This window comes from Sinocyclocheilus rhinocerous, unplaced genomic scaffold, assembly GCF_001515625.1.
Source record: "Sinocyclocheilus rhinocerous isolate Xijiao unplaced genomic scaffold, SAMN03320098_v1.1 scaffold785, whole genome shotgun sequence".
NCBI lineage: Eukaryota > Metazoa > Chordata > Actinopteri > Cypriniformes > Cyprinidae > Sinocyclocheilus > Sinocyclocheilus rhinocerous.
In genome coordinates, this window is record NW_015660521.1 from 1,427,430 (window position 1) to 1,441,355 (window position 13,926).

The 13,926-nt window shown below is 35.8% G+C and overlaps 2 protein-coding genes across 5 annotated transcripts in view; one reads left to right on the plus strand and one right to left on the minus strand.

The window, feature by feature from the left end:
• The window catches only part of LOC107725293 (sperm-associated antigen 17), a 14,892-nt gene extending 12,383 nt beyond the window's left edge, over positions 1-2,509 (minus strand). Inside the window, exons 1-7 of the mRNA XM_016534507.1 lie at positions 2,399-2,509; positions 1,655-1,795; positions 1,456-1,515; positions 1,079-1,210; positions 766-928; positions 461-655; positions 109-299 (exon numbers count right to left, since the gene is read on the minus strand). Coding sequence (XP_016389993.1) covers positions 109-299; positions 461-655; positions 766-928; positions 1,079-1,210; positions 1,456-1,515; positions 1,655-1,795; positions 2,399-2,509 — 993 coding nt within the window. The remainder of the gene's footprint in view (positions 1-108; positions 300-460; positions 656-765; positions 929-1,078; positions 1,211-1,455; positions 1,516-1,654; positions 1,796-2,398) is intronic.
• A 215-nt stretch (positions 2,510-2,724) lies between these two features.
• The window catches only part of sap30bp (SAP30 binding protein), a 15,820-nt gene continuing 4,618 nt past the window's right edge, over positions 2,725-13,926 (plus strand). For all 4 annotated transcript variants that reach the window (XM_016534559.1, XM_016534560.1, XM_016534561.1 and 1 more), the window contains exons 1-5: positions 2,725-2,860; positions 3,382-3,500; positions 4,451-4,495; positions 6,536-6,578; positions 10,780-10,868. In XM_016534559.1, coding sequence (XP_016390045.1) covers positions 2,767-2,860; positions 3,382-3,500; positions 4,451-4,495; positions 6,536-6,578; positions 10,780-10,868 — 390 coding nt within the window. In that variant the 5' untranslated portion in view covers positions 2,725-2,766. The remainder of the gene's footprint in view (positions 2,861-3,381; positions 3,501-4,450; positions 4,496-6,535; positions 6,579-10,779; positions 10,869-13,926) is intronic.

A 13,926-nucleotide genomic window follows, 5' to 3' on the forward strand; every position in this document is an offset into this window, starting at 1 on the left:
TTTTTTTTTTTTTTACAAGGGTTTTAGATATATTATGACAATCAACACACAACACATATTAAACAGAAACAGAAAAAAAATCTGAATCACAGGTAGAAGAAAGTGTACTTCTTCTTCTCCATTCACCATTGCTTCAGTGTTGCCTTTGTCCTGGGGCAGCAAATGAATCTTCACATTATAGTTCAACCTGGCAACATCACTGAGACTTGATCCCATATTCCCACTGTTCAAGACTTGATCCAGCTGCTTCCAGAACACATCTAGCTCCCACTGCCTCTTTTGTTTAAGTGTCTCTACTTCTGAACACAAGACGAGTTAATTCTGGAAGATTTTACATTTTGATTTTGCATGCATACAAATATAACATCAGTCGTCCAGTTTGAGCTAGCCTGCATTTTCTGCATGCACTGTGTAATATAATTTGAAAGGTATAAACGTAATAAAATTCTTAGCAATTTGCCTTGATCTTCAGTTGAGTGGTGATTCTCATCTGCCACTGTTTCCTCTGGAGCCTCTAATTCTTCTTCTCTATCTAAGCCCAGTTTAATGATATTGGACACGTGGATACCCAGACCGTCCAATGCAGAGATTAAATGAGGCTGGCAGAACCCCACAATCAGGATGTAGTGCTGCGGCCCGTCATCAGGCTCATCATCTGAACACATATGTTCAAAGTAAAAATTAAAACACTGTTCGCAAACCCATTTTACTTTTGTATTCTGATATATGCAGATATTTGACAAGAAACAATACAGAAATGGACACCTATGTATTTGATTATATTTTCCTCTTCCCCTCTGCGTTTGAGATTGGTGTCTTTGGTTGGAACTGGAAGCTCGGCAGCTTTCTTCCCCTTTGCTGCTCCTTTACCCCCCTGGTCCTTGCCGGCAGAATTCAGTCCTGCTTTAGCACGGATATCCTCTATAGACTTTAATACACATAGTCTGTGTTACTGTTCATCAGAGACATGTTAAAAAAATTATGCATTGTATATTTCATTAGAATTTGTCACATATGCAGTGTAAATTTGAATAGAATAATTATGACATGACATGAGCTGTTTGTAAAAAGCCCTCACCTTCTGCTCAGCAGCCCTCCTTGCAATGTCATTATTTTTGATGGTCAGAAGCTGAAACTTTATTAATTTTGCCATCAGGTCCACAGTAATTTCCTCTCCAACATCCATTATAGACTTTGCAACTTCAGTCACCTACAGAAGCACAAAAGACATTTAACTGAAACCATGAATAGACAACATAATTTAGCATTATTTAGTTTATTTATTCATTTTATTTCATTTTAAATTTCAAACTGATTGGTTTTTTGTTTTTTGCTCCAAAACTATACATCCAACGTAGGATGACTGGATCTTAAAACTATACATGATCAATACATTTTTGTAACTGTAACACTATACTAACATTTCTGTTTTTTATGGTGAATAACAATTCCCACCTCACAAAACATGGGAACATCTTTGGTCTTTCTGGTCTTTGGGTTTCCCAGTTCATTGATCTGTTTCACAGAAGATTGTAATATTTAATGAAACACAATTAAATGTCATTCCTTTCCATCACACCCATCTGCATTTCATTAATAATACTCTCTAATGATCTAATGTGAATTATCACAGAACAGAAACCATATTTCAGACCTTTTCCAGAGTGTCCTCCCAGGACAGCACACTGAAGAGCTTGCGCAGGGGCTGCTGGACCGCCTGCAGGAGGGCGCTGATGAGCTGTTCGTCCTCTGCTTTTTCTGCCTGCACCATAGACAGACTGGCCCTCCAGTCATTCTAGTCATAGATGATTCAGAGGAGAAATAACATAACTTTTTCTCTAATAAAAAAAAAAAGTCTGTAGTTCCTGGAGGGCCACAGCCCTGCAGTGTTTAGATTCAACCCTAATTAAATGTACCTGATCCAGCTAGTCCTTCAGGCTTATTTGAAAACTACATGGTATGTGTGTTGGAGCAGGGTTAGAACTAAACTCTGCAGGGCTCCAGAGTTTGACACTCCTGGTTGCAATGAACGCAATGAACGTTTGCGTTTCTTTACTTAAAAGCATAGTTCATCCCAAAATGATAATCGGGCACCATTTACTCACTCTCACGTGGTTCCAAACCAGTATGACTTTAATTCATCCAGGACACAAAAAGAGATGAATGTTAGGGGGTCACCTAGTCACCATTCACTTTCATTGCATATTGATATATTCACATACACTGAAAGTGAATGGTGACTGAGATTGACATTCTGCCACACATTCGGTCAAAATGTTTAGAACAACATGAAGATGAGTAAATGATGCTGATTTGAATAGATAAATTAGAAGATATGGGATATAGAAGAAGAAGAAGAAACAAAACAACGGTTTCTTGAGGATCATTTATATGTTACCTCTTCAAATACAGCAGAAGTAAGAGCTGTTTCCCAGTTTTTATTAGCAGCAGCTGGCCCAGTCGGAGTAACCCCAGATGGAGTAGCACTTTTATTCCGTTTGGGGGGCATATTCACTCGAATTTCACTGTCGGTATAACGTCGGTTGTAATAAATACTACCATTAAGTTATTTTTAGTTGTTGTTCTTTTACTTTAAAGTGGTAACTCTAACAAAAGTTTGAATGTCTGATCAAAGTTTCCAAAAGCGTCGTGGTAACCTATGGCAACCAAACAGATCTGCGTATTCCACGCGACGCGCGTTTCAAAACGCCGAGCATGCGCACACTGAACATAGCATAACGTCACTATTGTGCGCCAACGCTGAACATGGCGAGCGGTAAAAAAAATGCTATTCTCACTTCACTAGCGGCTTATGGAGATGATTCAGAGCAGGATTCAGATCCAGACACAGATGATCAAGGTATAAACTCTAATTAGTGTTAGGAAAAACATGTAAATACTGGGACTTTGCAACGCTGGCGGCTTTGTTGTCGATGTAGGGGTAACGTAACGTTAACGTACGCGTCGCTATAAATGACAGAGAATGGCAAAATGTTGTGGAATAGACAAAATATGACTTAAAAAAAATATATATATTACTGTTATGGGCTCAATCGGGTATTTTATTAATTGCTGGGAAGTAGTACGGATGCTGTTATGATGAACAGTTTACCATTGAGTTTTGTAGAGGGCAGTGTATGTAAAATTGGTTTGTTTCCTGCTTTATTTACTTAATGTTGTAATACGTTTTTTAAAATGTATTTTCTTCTTCTGCCTTATGTAACTTTATGCTTGTAACCTTCATTGACACGACAGTTAGCCTCAACTGTTATAACAAAAGATCTCATATTAGTGTTTTATGGATTTACAGTAGCAACAATAACTAGTAATTAATTATGGCCTCAGTGGAATTGAAAGAGCTTTTTTGTGCTTGTCTGTCAGAATCTCATGGTGGATTGGTGTGGGCTGGTTACGGAGAGGAAGATGTGAGTCGTGTGGAGGAGGCAGATGAGAAGCCCTCGGAGAATGAGGACAGTGATGATGACAGCACTAGAAATTCGGTCAGTCTTAACCACAACTTTCAGTTTAGGGGTTTTCTAGAAGTGTCAGACCATTACATTCACGTAGAATGTAATTCACAAAATTAACCTTCCATCAATTAGAGAAGATCAGAGCTAGTTGTAATAAAAGGAAGTAACACTACATTTTTGCAACCACAAACAATTACAAGAAAAAAATAGTGATCACAGCACTTGATTTGAAATATAGTTTTTTTTTCATTGTCCTTTTTTTAATTATCAGTGTCATTAGGAAAAAAAGAAACATTTAAATAAAAAGGCTACATTTTTGCAACCACAAACAATTACAAGAAAAAAATAGTGATCACAGCACTTGATTTGAAATATAGTTTTTTTTTTCATTGTCCTTTTTTTAATTATCAGTGTCATTAGGAAAAAAAGAAACATTTAAATAAAAAGAATTCTGTTGCAGATAATTATTAAAAATTGTTAAAATTGTTGCATATAATTAGAAAGTATATACAAATTTCCATCTGTTTTTAATGCACATTATTCTTGACAGCTAATAGGATTAGTGCCATATAAAAGTAAAAAAATGTTCCATAATTTAGCAACACACTGATTTGTTGAATTAAAGATTATGATCTAGTAGTTCTGATATTTGGTACAAATATTCTTTTTAAATCAAACGTTAAAAGGTTGCTTAGTTGCAAATTTACAATTGCCCCTCTTTTTTTTATTTCAACTGATTATTTGATTAATGCCATTTCCCACTGTCTGTGTCAAGACTGTTATATGACATGGGCTATAACTGATATTAATGATATTAACTATAATTAAGTTAATCAGAAAAAGTCCACAGTCAGAACGCAATTCACGGTCATTCTCAGAGCACCATGGTTGAAACTTTGTACACCTGAAGGGGGAGCTCTTGGGTGTGGTTTTGGGTGTAATGTGGCTGTGGTGACCCATGTTCATTTTTGTTTTCATAGGAAGAGGAGGAGTCGGACTCAGGGCGGACCCAAGATGATGTGAAGGTATGTGACCCCACCTAAATTCCCTATCTGACTGCTCTGGGGTTCAGGGTATCTAACCTAAGACACACCCTTCCTCAGTTTATTGCAGTGTTATGATTGGCCTCAAACCAAGACAACAGAGCATCACTCCAACTGAGGAACAACATGTGTGTTTGAACTCGCAGAGAAGGGTCATATGAGAGTAATACAGCATGTCCTTAATGTTTTCATGCATATTTATTGAAAATTAGGCCGGGTTATGCACAGTTACTTTTGTTATACATTCATTTAAAATGTACAAAAATTGTTCAAAAGTTTGGGGACAGTTAAATGTATTAGATGTTTTTAAAAGTTATTTGATCAAAACTACAGTCAAAACAGTAATAATACAAAAAATTATTATAATTTAAAATTATTCAGCAGCCATTATTCCAGTGATCGATTTGGTTCTCAAGAAACTGTACTTAGTATTTTGTAAAAATCAAACATTTTATTCCAGGATTCTTTGAGAAATAGATCAAAAGAACAACATTTATTAGAAGTAGTTTTTTTGTAACAATGCAAAAGTCTCGACTGTCACTTTTTATCAATTTAATACATCATTGCTGAATAAAATAATTAATTTGTCATTACTTACTGACCCCAAACGTTTGAACAGTAGTGTATATGGAATTCACATGGAGTTCAAATTTTCTGATTATAAGTTCCAAGAGCAATAATCTAAATTCCAATTCCATCTAAAAGGATTTCAGATGTGCAAAGCACTGCAGTGGCAAGTTATTTCATGCACTAACATTACTTTTTCATAATAGAAGCTTGCGATGTTGCATAAATTTAGAGCCACACCCCAAAGACAGAACACTGTTCGTCATGCTTACTAAATGAGATCATCAAAGCATGTTTTGTAATAAAATAATTTGATTCAATTAATTGCTTAATAATGACTTTTCCAAATGTAAGATTATGAAATGTTATGGTGCTTTTTATTTTTATGTGGGTTCAGTTCATTTTTGTCCTTTCGACTGTTATTCACCCAAAAACTACAATTCACATTTACTCACTCTCTTGTTGTTTAAAACAAAACAATATGGTGTTTTGAATTTCATTGCAACTTAAAAAGGGGACAGACTGTAATCTTCACCTATTAAGTGTCTTATTACTTTATGATTCAGACTTTTTTTTGTCTTTGCTGTTGTAAAAGTGCATGCAGGGGCATGACAATGAAATGGCAAGAAGTAGATCCATTAACCCGTGGTCCCATTTTTGGGCTAATCTAAATGAAAAAGACCTCTTTTTAGGGCAGGCCCCCCGCCTCAGTGGAGATAGATGGGTCCTTTTTTGTCTCACATTGTTTTGCCATGCTGCGTTTTCAAGTGAATGGACTGTTGTTAGGATTTGTGCTTTTGGCTACAAGAGATTCATCTCTTAGTGAGTCATATCTCTCTTTCTCTGTGCTGTCCAAGACAGATTTTCTACTTGGGCACTTTTACGAGACCATTCTTCCATCTGCACATCCTGTTGCTGAGTGACTGTATGTGTGAGATTGTGTAAAGGAGCACAGTGAATAGAGGGCCAGTGTATTTTTATGCACATTTTCAGGGCTTTTGCGCTGTGGTGCTGTTTTCATCACCATCAGTTTTTAAGCCTCCCAAGAGAGATATTTTGTGTTTTAAAAGTGTTGTGTTCTTACAGCACAGGATTAGACTTATATTTCTCATCTGAATAGCTAGTAGTGTATTAGGATCTTTTTTTTTTTACACAAAATTTTAATTTAAAAAAATTTTGAAAATTAAAAAATGTTTATCCTTTGGCTCTGCTGTTGTTGGACTTGGAGTTGGCACAAGGGGGCACTAACACTTGTTAAATGAACAAGCATACATTGTTATTAGCCCATGCTGATAATGTCAAAATGGCCAAATATTAATCTGTTCTAACAATATTTTACTTGGTCTGTCGTAATTCATCTTATGTACACGTACATGCTGACTTGAAACGACATCGGAAGGAAAATGTGTTATTGATTTTCAATTATGCATGTTTGTCCTTTTCTTCTTTTCGTAGGATGTCACAGAAGTGGAAGTTAAAGACCCCAATGAGCTTGTTGGTAAGTATAAAATTAATAAATTGTACTGTCATCTTCAAATAAAATATTTTTTTCAAAATTTAGCTTGGATATGGTAGAGAGCACAGATGTGTATATGTGCTCCAGGCAACATGGTGTAATCACTTTGTCAGAAAGTGGCTGAAGTGTGTGTGTGTGTGTATTGACTGTGCCCAGGAAATGAGTGATCCAGGTTGGATTGCTTCAATCCTGTTTTATGGAAATCCTGTGTAATTAGTTTGATTATAGTGAGACCTCAGGATCATCACTTTTCTATTAAACCTAATAAGTAAGTGATGATCCTGGTTGATTCTGGTAGCAATGATTTCTGATTTAGGACTGTTATTATATTAGTAATCATGTAATCTGCTGAGTATTTTGCAGGTAAGTCAAGTCCTGACAATAAAAAAATAGCTGCATTTCAAGGATGCAAAAATGCTTCATAATGTCCCGTTTATAATAAGCTCAACTTGCAGTTCTGTAATCTGCTGCTTTAAATGCTCAAGCACTTTAAAATCAGGTGGAATCCTGATATTGTTCCTCTGTTATTATCGTTATAATTGTGGCATGGGCTTCACTGTTCTCTTAGCTTTAGAATAGTTATTAAAACTTTATAGTTAGGCCTTCGTGGTTCGTCTCCTTTCCAATTCATAAAGTAGTCAAAGATTTTATTTTATTTTATTTATTTTATTTTTTTTTTGATACTCGAATTTTTTAAAAGTTATTGTATTGTACTGAAAGCTGTCATGTGCAAGTATCTGTGCCACTAGCAGCTCTGAATGAAAATGCTAAAAAAAAAAAAACTCATCTGCCATTTGGTAAGACAAACAGGTAGCCTCACACCAATCTTGCTTATGAATTACTTTGTCTCTGTAAATGAAGCTGAAACAGGAAATTGTTTTAATATACTATACGTCAACATTAATATCTTTTTGGTATTATTACTTCAGCCTGATATAGAGAAAGAGTGAAATAAAAAACTTTTTAATGTGCAGCATTATTAACAGACATAACACATGGAGGCTGCACTAGAAGTTTGTGATGTGGAGCCCTTAACTTTCCCTTTGTGTTTATGTGTAAAAACGGTATTTATAACGCCACATATCTTTCTGATGCAGTCAGAGACTGAATATTCTTTTTTTTACGGTTGTAGGGAGTTACAGTAAACGAGACACTTGAGCGAGTAACTGAACGTTCCACTTTGTCTTGTTTTTCTTCTCGTTAAAATGTGCAAATATCAGAATAGACCGTAAGACAGGAAGGTCTTGTCGGAGACTCAAAGATTTTCTTTGTGGTTGCAAGACAGAAGATCTTTAGTTTCTTCTCTCATTTTCCCTCCTTCTCGTTTTTGGAGTCTTTCTGAGATGGGAGTTGGTGTATGGGCTTTGTGTGTGATTGTGCCACTTGTTTGGGTGGACACTGAACTCTGAAGATGCCAGAGAAATGAGTCACTTACAGTCAACGCATGATTACTCTGATGGAGAGGAAATGACAAAAACCGACCGATGGAGAGAGATCTACTGTTCTAAGATCAGCTAAGATCACAGTGCAAATCAGCTCAGGGATAAGAAATCTGAGAGCAACAGGGGTTTTTAGAGGTTTTTTTAGAAGACCCTCATCTTGCCAGCATTCCTGTGCACACTTGCTGCCTGCTGTTACCACATTTACTCTAATCACACTATAATTATTAGGATATGCTTGAATGCTTTATAAAACACAGCTTTCAGACCAATGACATGAAGCTGAATCCTTGACAGCCACAAATATAATCACACTCTCCTAAGTCTCGTAAAATGACAGTTTTATACTGAATTTTTTTATATTTTCTAAGAACATTTGAGCTGTGTTTGTCTTTGTTGTTCTGGTTTTGTTGCTAGGGTGTTCTGGGTGGTTTCTAGGTGGTCACTTGCAGTCAAAAGAGCCCACATGTCTCTGTATAATGTTCTGGTCACTGTAGTGGGCAACTTTTGGAAGTAAAAATCCCATTTATTTTATCCATAGGGAAATTTATTTTTAAAGATAATTTAAACTGTTAAAGACAGACCTACTGTGAGCTATGAGGTTATTAATCGATGGTGTATGCTTTTATTGATGTCATCAATCCCCTTTATTTCAACTTATTTAACTAATTGTTTAACAGTGGAATTCCTGGTGAAACTACATTACCCATGATTCTGCAAAAAACTCTCCACCAATCAGAAAATCAAAACAAGCAAATTGAGCCAAAAGAGCTCTTAAATGCCCACTCAAATGCAGTTTTATATGTTCTCAAACGACGAGTGTATTTTGTGTGTATTTTGCAATAAATATATATTTTTTGTTTTTCTATATAAATAACATCTTTAAATCAGTAGTTTAATATTTCTCTTTTTTTATTTTGATTGTAATGCATGGGATTGTATTTCTTTACCTCATTAAAGCCTAAATACACAATCTTATTATTGTCCAATTTTTAAATACCCTGTCTGAACTTTGTATTACAAGCACTTCTTTGTGCCTCTTTATGATAAATCACTTGTATTCCTCATTTGAAAGTTACTTTGTATAAAAGTGTCTGCTAAAATAATAAATGTAAATGTACTTTTTTTTTGTTGTCTGAAATGTATGTTGTTATTCACCTCGTAGCTGGTTGGTTTGGTTCATGGCTTTAACAAAGACTACTTGAAAATCCCTATGGAAAAAATAAATGGGAAAAATACTTTCCAAAACCAAGGCCACTAAAACAGTGAATAGGGACTGTTGCACTCTATAAGACACAGGTTCCTCCTTCAGTGTAACTATAACATCCATCAGGTGAAAAATAATTCTGATCACTTAAACTCACAATTTGAGGTGTCATTTATAGACGAGTTATGCGTTAAAGTTTAATACAGAGTCTAAAATCTCTAACCGTAACTACAGTATGGGTGTGCATGATCTGTTTTGCCACAGGGTTGTTCTCGAAAGTACGGTTTACGTAAGGCTGCTCTGGCTGAAAAATGCTTTTACCTTTCCGAAGTACCTCGGCAAGTTTCCATCGCTAGAGGGCCTGTTTTTACATGTTTATGTCTGTGTGTGTGTCTGTGCATTGCTTAGGGAAGCATGCCACATCTAGAGGGCCCCACCCAGCCCTTCCCTGCTTCTGTGTGTGTGTGTCATGCATTTTAACAAATGGAGGCATGTTTTGGCCCACAGTCACTGCCTCAGACTTGCCCAGAACAGCAGCCAGAGGGTGTAAGAGAGGCAGATGAGGGAGGAAGGGTGTGTGGGATTGAGACGAGAGGAGGTGAGGTGAAAGAGAATTTGGCAGTAGCCTGTTCCAACCAGTATGGTTTGAATAGTGTTCACTGCTGCATGTGTACGCAACCACAAATTCCATTTCTTGGTAATTCGCTCCAGAGACGTCTGACGAAGACTGCTGATAGACGCTTCTAGTTTGAGGGAATAAAAAAAAAATTATTATTGCAAATGCTTACGAAATTGAAGAAGTAATTCAGTGTAATTTAAAAAAAATGAAAATGAAATATAGCTTGAGGTTAAAGTTGCATACAGAATCCAGAATGTTTGTGTTTGGAAACTTCATACCATTGATGGGAGTTTTTTTGTTTCCCCAGTTGATTTCTTTATTTATAAAAATGTGCTTCATGTGCTTTTTTTTTCTTTTCTTATTTTTTTTAAGTGATGTTTGCTTATTTCTGCCTATATGAAATATGTAAAAGTATATATCCGGGAAAACTGATGTAACTGCACAACTTGGCTTTTTACACAAGCATCATTATAAAAATATAATGCACAAGCTTGCATTATATTTTTATATTATATAAAAAAACGAAAAATCTGTAAAAATATATTTTTTTAATTATCAAAGAAACAATATGTAACAAGTAAGCTTGCAGTATATATTATGTTTAAAAAATATATAATATAGGTAATTTTTTATATATTTTGAAGAAAAAAATAACAAAAGCTTATATTTTATTCTTATATATATAAAACAAAAATTAAGCAACATAAATAAGCTTGCATTTTTAACAACATGAGAAAAATACTATAGCAAGTTTGCATGGGCGAGCAGTGCACTACTAGGTTTTCTTGAGAAAATATAAAAATCTAGTTTTATGAGCATACTGTATGACTTGCTGTCATTAATCCACTGCAGCATTTTATGTTTTAAATAAATTGCCTGTATTTGCTTGTCTTTGAGTATTTTTTTCCTTCTTCACAGCACAGTTTTCGGAGAAGGTTCGAAATATGTCTCCAGATGAGATCAGAATTCCTCCTGAACCTCCCGGGCGTTGTTCCAGTCATCTGCAGGTGAGATGGTTGCTGTATTCTGTTTGATATGTTCTTGACTTGCTGCCATGGGCTCCAATGAGAGAAATCTTGTGGGCACTTTTTCACTGTGCTTGTTTTCTGATAGATGCTAGTCTCAGCTATCAAATAGCTTGTCCGCTGACCATTCACAGGCCTGCATTGTGCATATTGCACAAACAAATGACAAAAGTGGGCCAAAATCAATTCTAATTGATTAGTTGGCTGCTGTGCAATGTCCAGGAGTCACATATGTACCCACAAAGCTGTGTTAAAGACTGCTGCAGTGAAGGTGCACGTTTGTGAGGTCATTTTCAAACCTTTAAAGATAATGTTTTTTTGGCATTTGGTAATAAATGTCTTTTAAGCACACTTACATTTATGAAAAAAATCAAAATCAATGGTTTTTGGACGGACAATATTTGATTGTTTTTAGTTGTACATCCTTTTGTTGAAACTATTACATGATTATTTAAATGAGTGTTTATTGACTTTGATAATAGACTGCCATGAAATTTCAGATTTGCCCATAAACATCACGTAAAAAAAAACAGTGGTTGGTCTATTTCTCACAATTTAAAATAAGTTCACATTTGTTGGATAACAATATGATCTAACAATAAACTATTTATTAATTTAAGGTTATGTTAATTTCAACATATTAATACTTACTTAAAATAACAGATTGTCCATTAACATTAGTTAATGCATTGTGAACTGACATGAACAACAATGAACAGTTTTATTTTTATTAACAAAAATTAATAAATACTGCAGAAAATATTGCCCATTGTTACTTTTGGTGATAGTATATTGCATTTAAATAGAGTTTTTAAATGAAGTCATCATCAGTCTAAGCACTGTTACTTTAATTTGCATAAATACTTTTGTGAGTCAGATGCTAAAACAACACCGATTGTGCATGCAAATGAAGAATGCGATTAGTGCTCTTCATTCTTGGTCAGGTCAAGTCAATACAGATTGTGTCAAAGCAGCTTTACAGTATTAAATAGGAAAATAGTGTATAAATAAGGTAAAAGGACAATAGTAAACACTAAATTTTCAGCTAAAGGCAGTTCATCATTGAATTCAGTGATGTCATCATCCAGCTCAGTTCAGATTAAATAGTATCTGTGCAATCAAGTCGACGATATTGCTGGAAAATAAGTGTCCCCAACTAAGCAAGCCAGAGGCGACAGCGGCAAGGAACCAAAACACCATCGGTGTGGAGAAAAAAACCTCGGGAGAAACCAGGCTCAGTTGGGGGGCCAGTTCTCCTCTGGCCAGACAAACCCGCAGGTTGTTCCAGCAAAGTCAGATTGTGCGGAGGACTAATCTGGTTCCTGTGGTCTTGTCCCGATGGCCGTCTAGGAGACAAGGTCTTCACTGGGGATCTGCCTCTGGGGCTCATCTAGTTGTTCTGGTCTCCGCTGAAATTCAGGGCTGTCGAGGTCATCTCTAGGTCCTGATCCAGTCTGGATCCAGAACACCTGAGAAGAGATGATGCCAACCCCTCAGAGGACCTCAGATGATGCCAACCCTGAAACAACATACAGAACTACCATATTTTGCTATAAGTTTGATTGCATCATATAATAATTGCTGTTAATAGTGTTCATCGTCTGTTTGAATACATCTTTAATTGATTTTTCCACACATTTCTGCCATATGTGCATTAACTGACGGTCACCACTGATAAGCTACCACTAAATACTGTAGAAACTTAATTTGCTGTAAAGTTGCTTTGCAACGATTTGTATCGTGAAAAGCGCTATACAAATAAACTTGAATTGAATTGAATATATTGAAAAATAATAACATTATGAATTATTAAAAAGATCATTTAAGCAAGCAAGCTCTGGTCAAAAATTTAGTTTAAATAATAATAATAATAATAATAATACTTACCAAACATAGTTGTCTGCTTTGTTGGGTTTATGAGTCAGCTTCATTGTATGTTGGCATAAATTGCACTTTATTTTTGCTTTAAGCAATTTTTTTTTCTGGAGCCATTTAATCAACTTCAATTTCTTCCTCTTTGTTTGACGTCCTTCAATCATTGACAGCAATTTTTTATTTAATGACCGACCCATGTCACCTTAGAAATACATTAAAAAAAATTAAAGTATTTAAAATAATAGTAATATTAACAAATACATTTATATTTAGTATGCATGCAACAAATGACATACTCAACATGGATAACAAATACGGGGTCTTCACTGGGGATCTGTCTCTGTGGCTCATCTAGTTGTCCTGGTCTCCGCTGACATTCAGGGCCATCGAGGTCATCTCTAGGACTTGATCCACCATCTGGGCTGGATACGTACTGGATCCGGGTGACTTCAGTGACCATCTCATCTGGATACAGACTGGATCTGGTGGCTTCGGTGACCTCGGAATAAGAAAGAAACAGACTAATATTAGCGTAGATGCCATTCTTCTATCGATGTAACAAGTACATCAGGTGTTATGGGGAGTGTTCCCGGTTCCGGCTGACCTAATTAGTGCAGCCTAACAATCCTTTAACGAATTTGAATATTAGAAATGTGTTAGTGTGTTATGTGTAAGACAGGTTAAAGAGATGGGTCTTTAATCTAGATTTAAACTGACAGAGTGTGTCTGCCTCCCGAACAATGTTCGGTAGATTTGGGCGGTAGTAGTTTGGGCGCTAAATAGGAAAAGGATCTGCCGCTCGCAGTTAATTTTGATATTCTAGGTATTATCAAATTGCCAGAGTTTTGAGAACGCAGCGGACGTGGAGGACTATAATGCAATAAGAGCTCTTTCAAATACTGAGGTGCTAAACCATTCAGGGCTTTATAAGTAATAAACAATAAGTTATGGCTGAGAAATGTACATTTTACACACAATATTGACAGTTACTTTGGCGATTTTTGGGCTGCTGATGAAAATAGCTTCAAACAACACTGTTGTATCTTCGAGCATTACCAAGCAGTGGTGTTTTTAGACAAATAATTTCAGTGAATGACTCAATGACTCACTCATAAATACAGTATATGTATGTTCTGTATGGTATGAATGTGTGTAGTATAAAAAA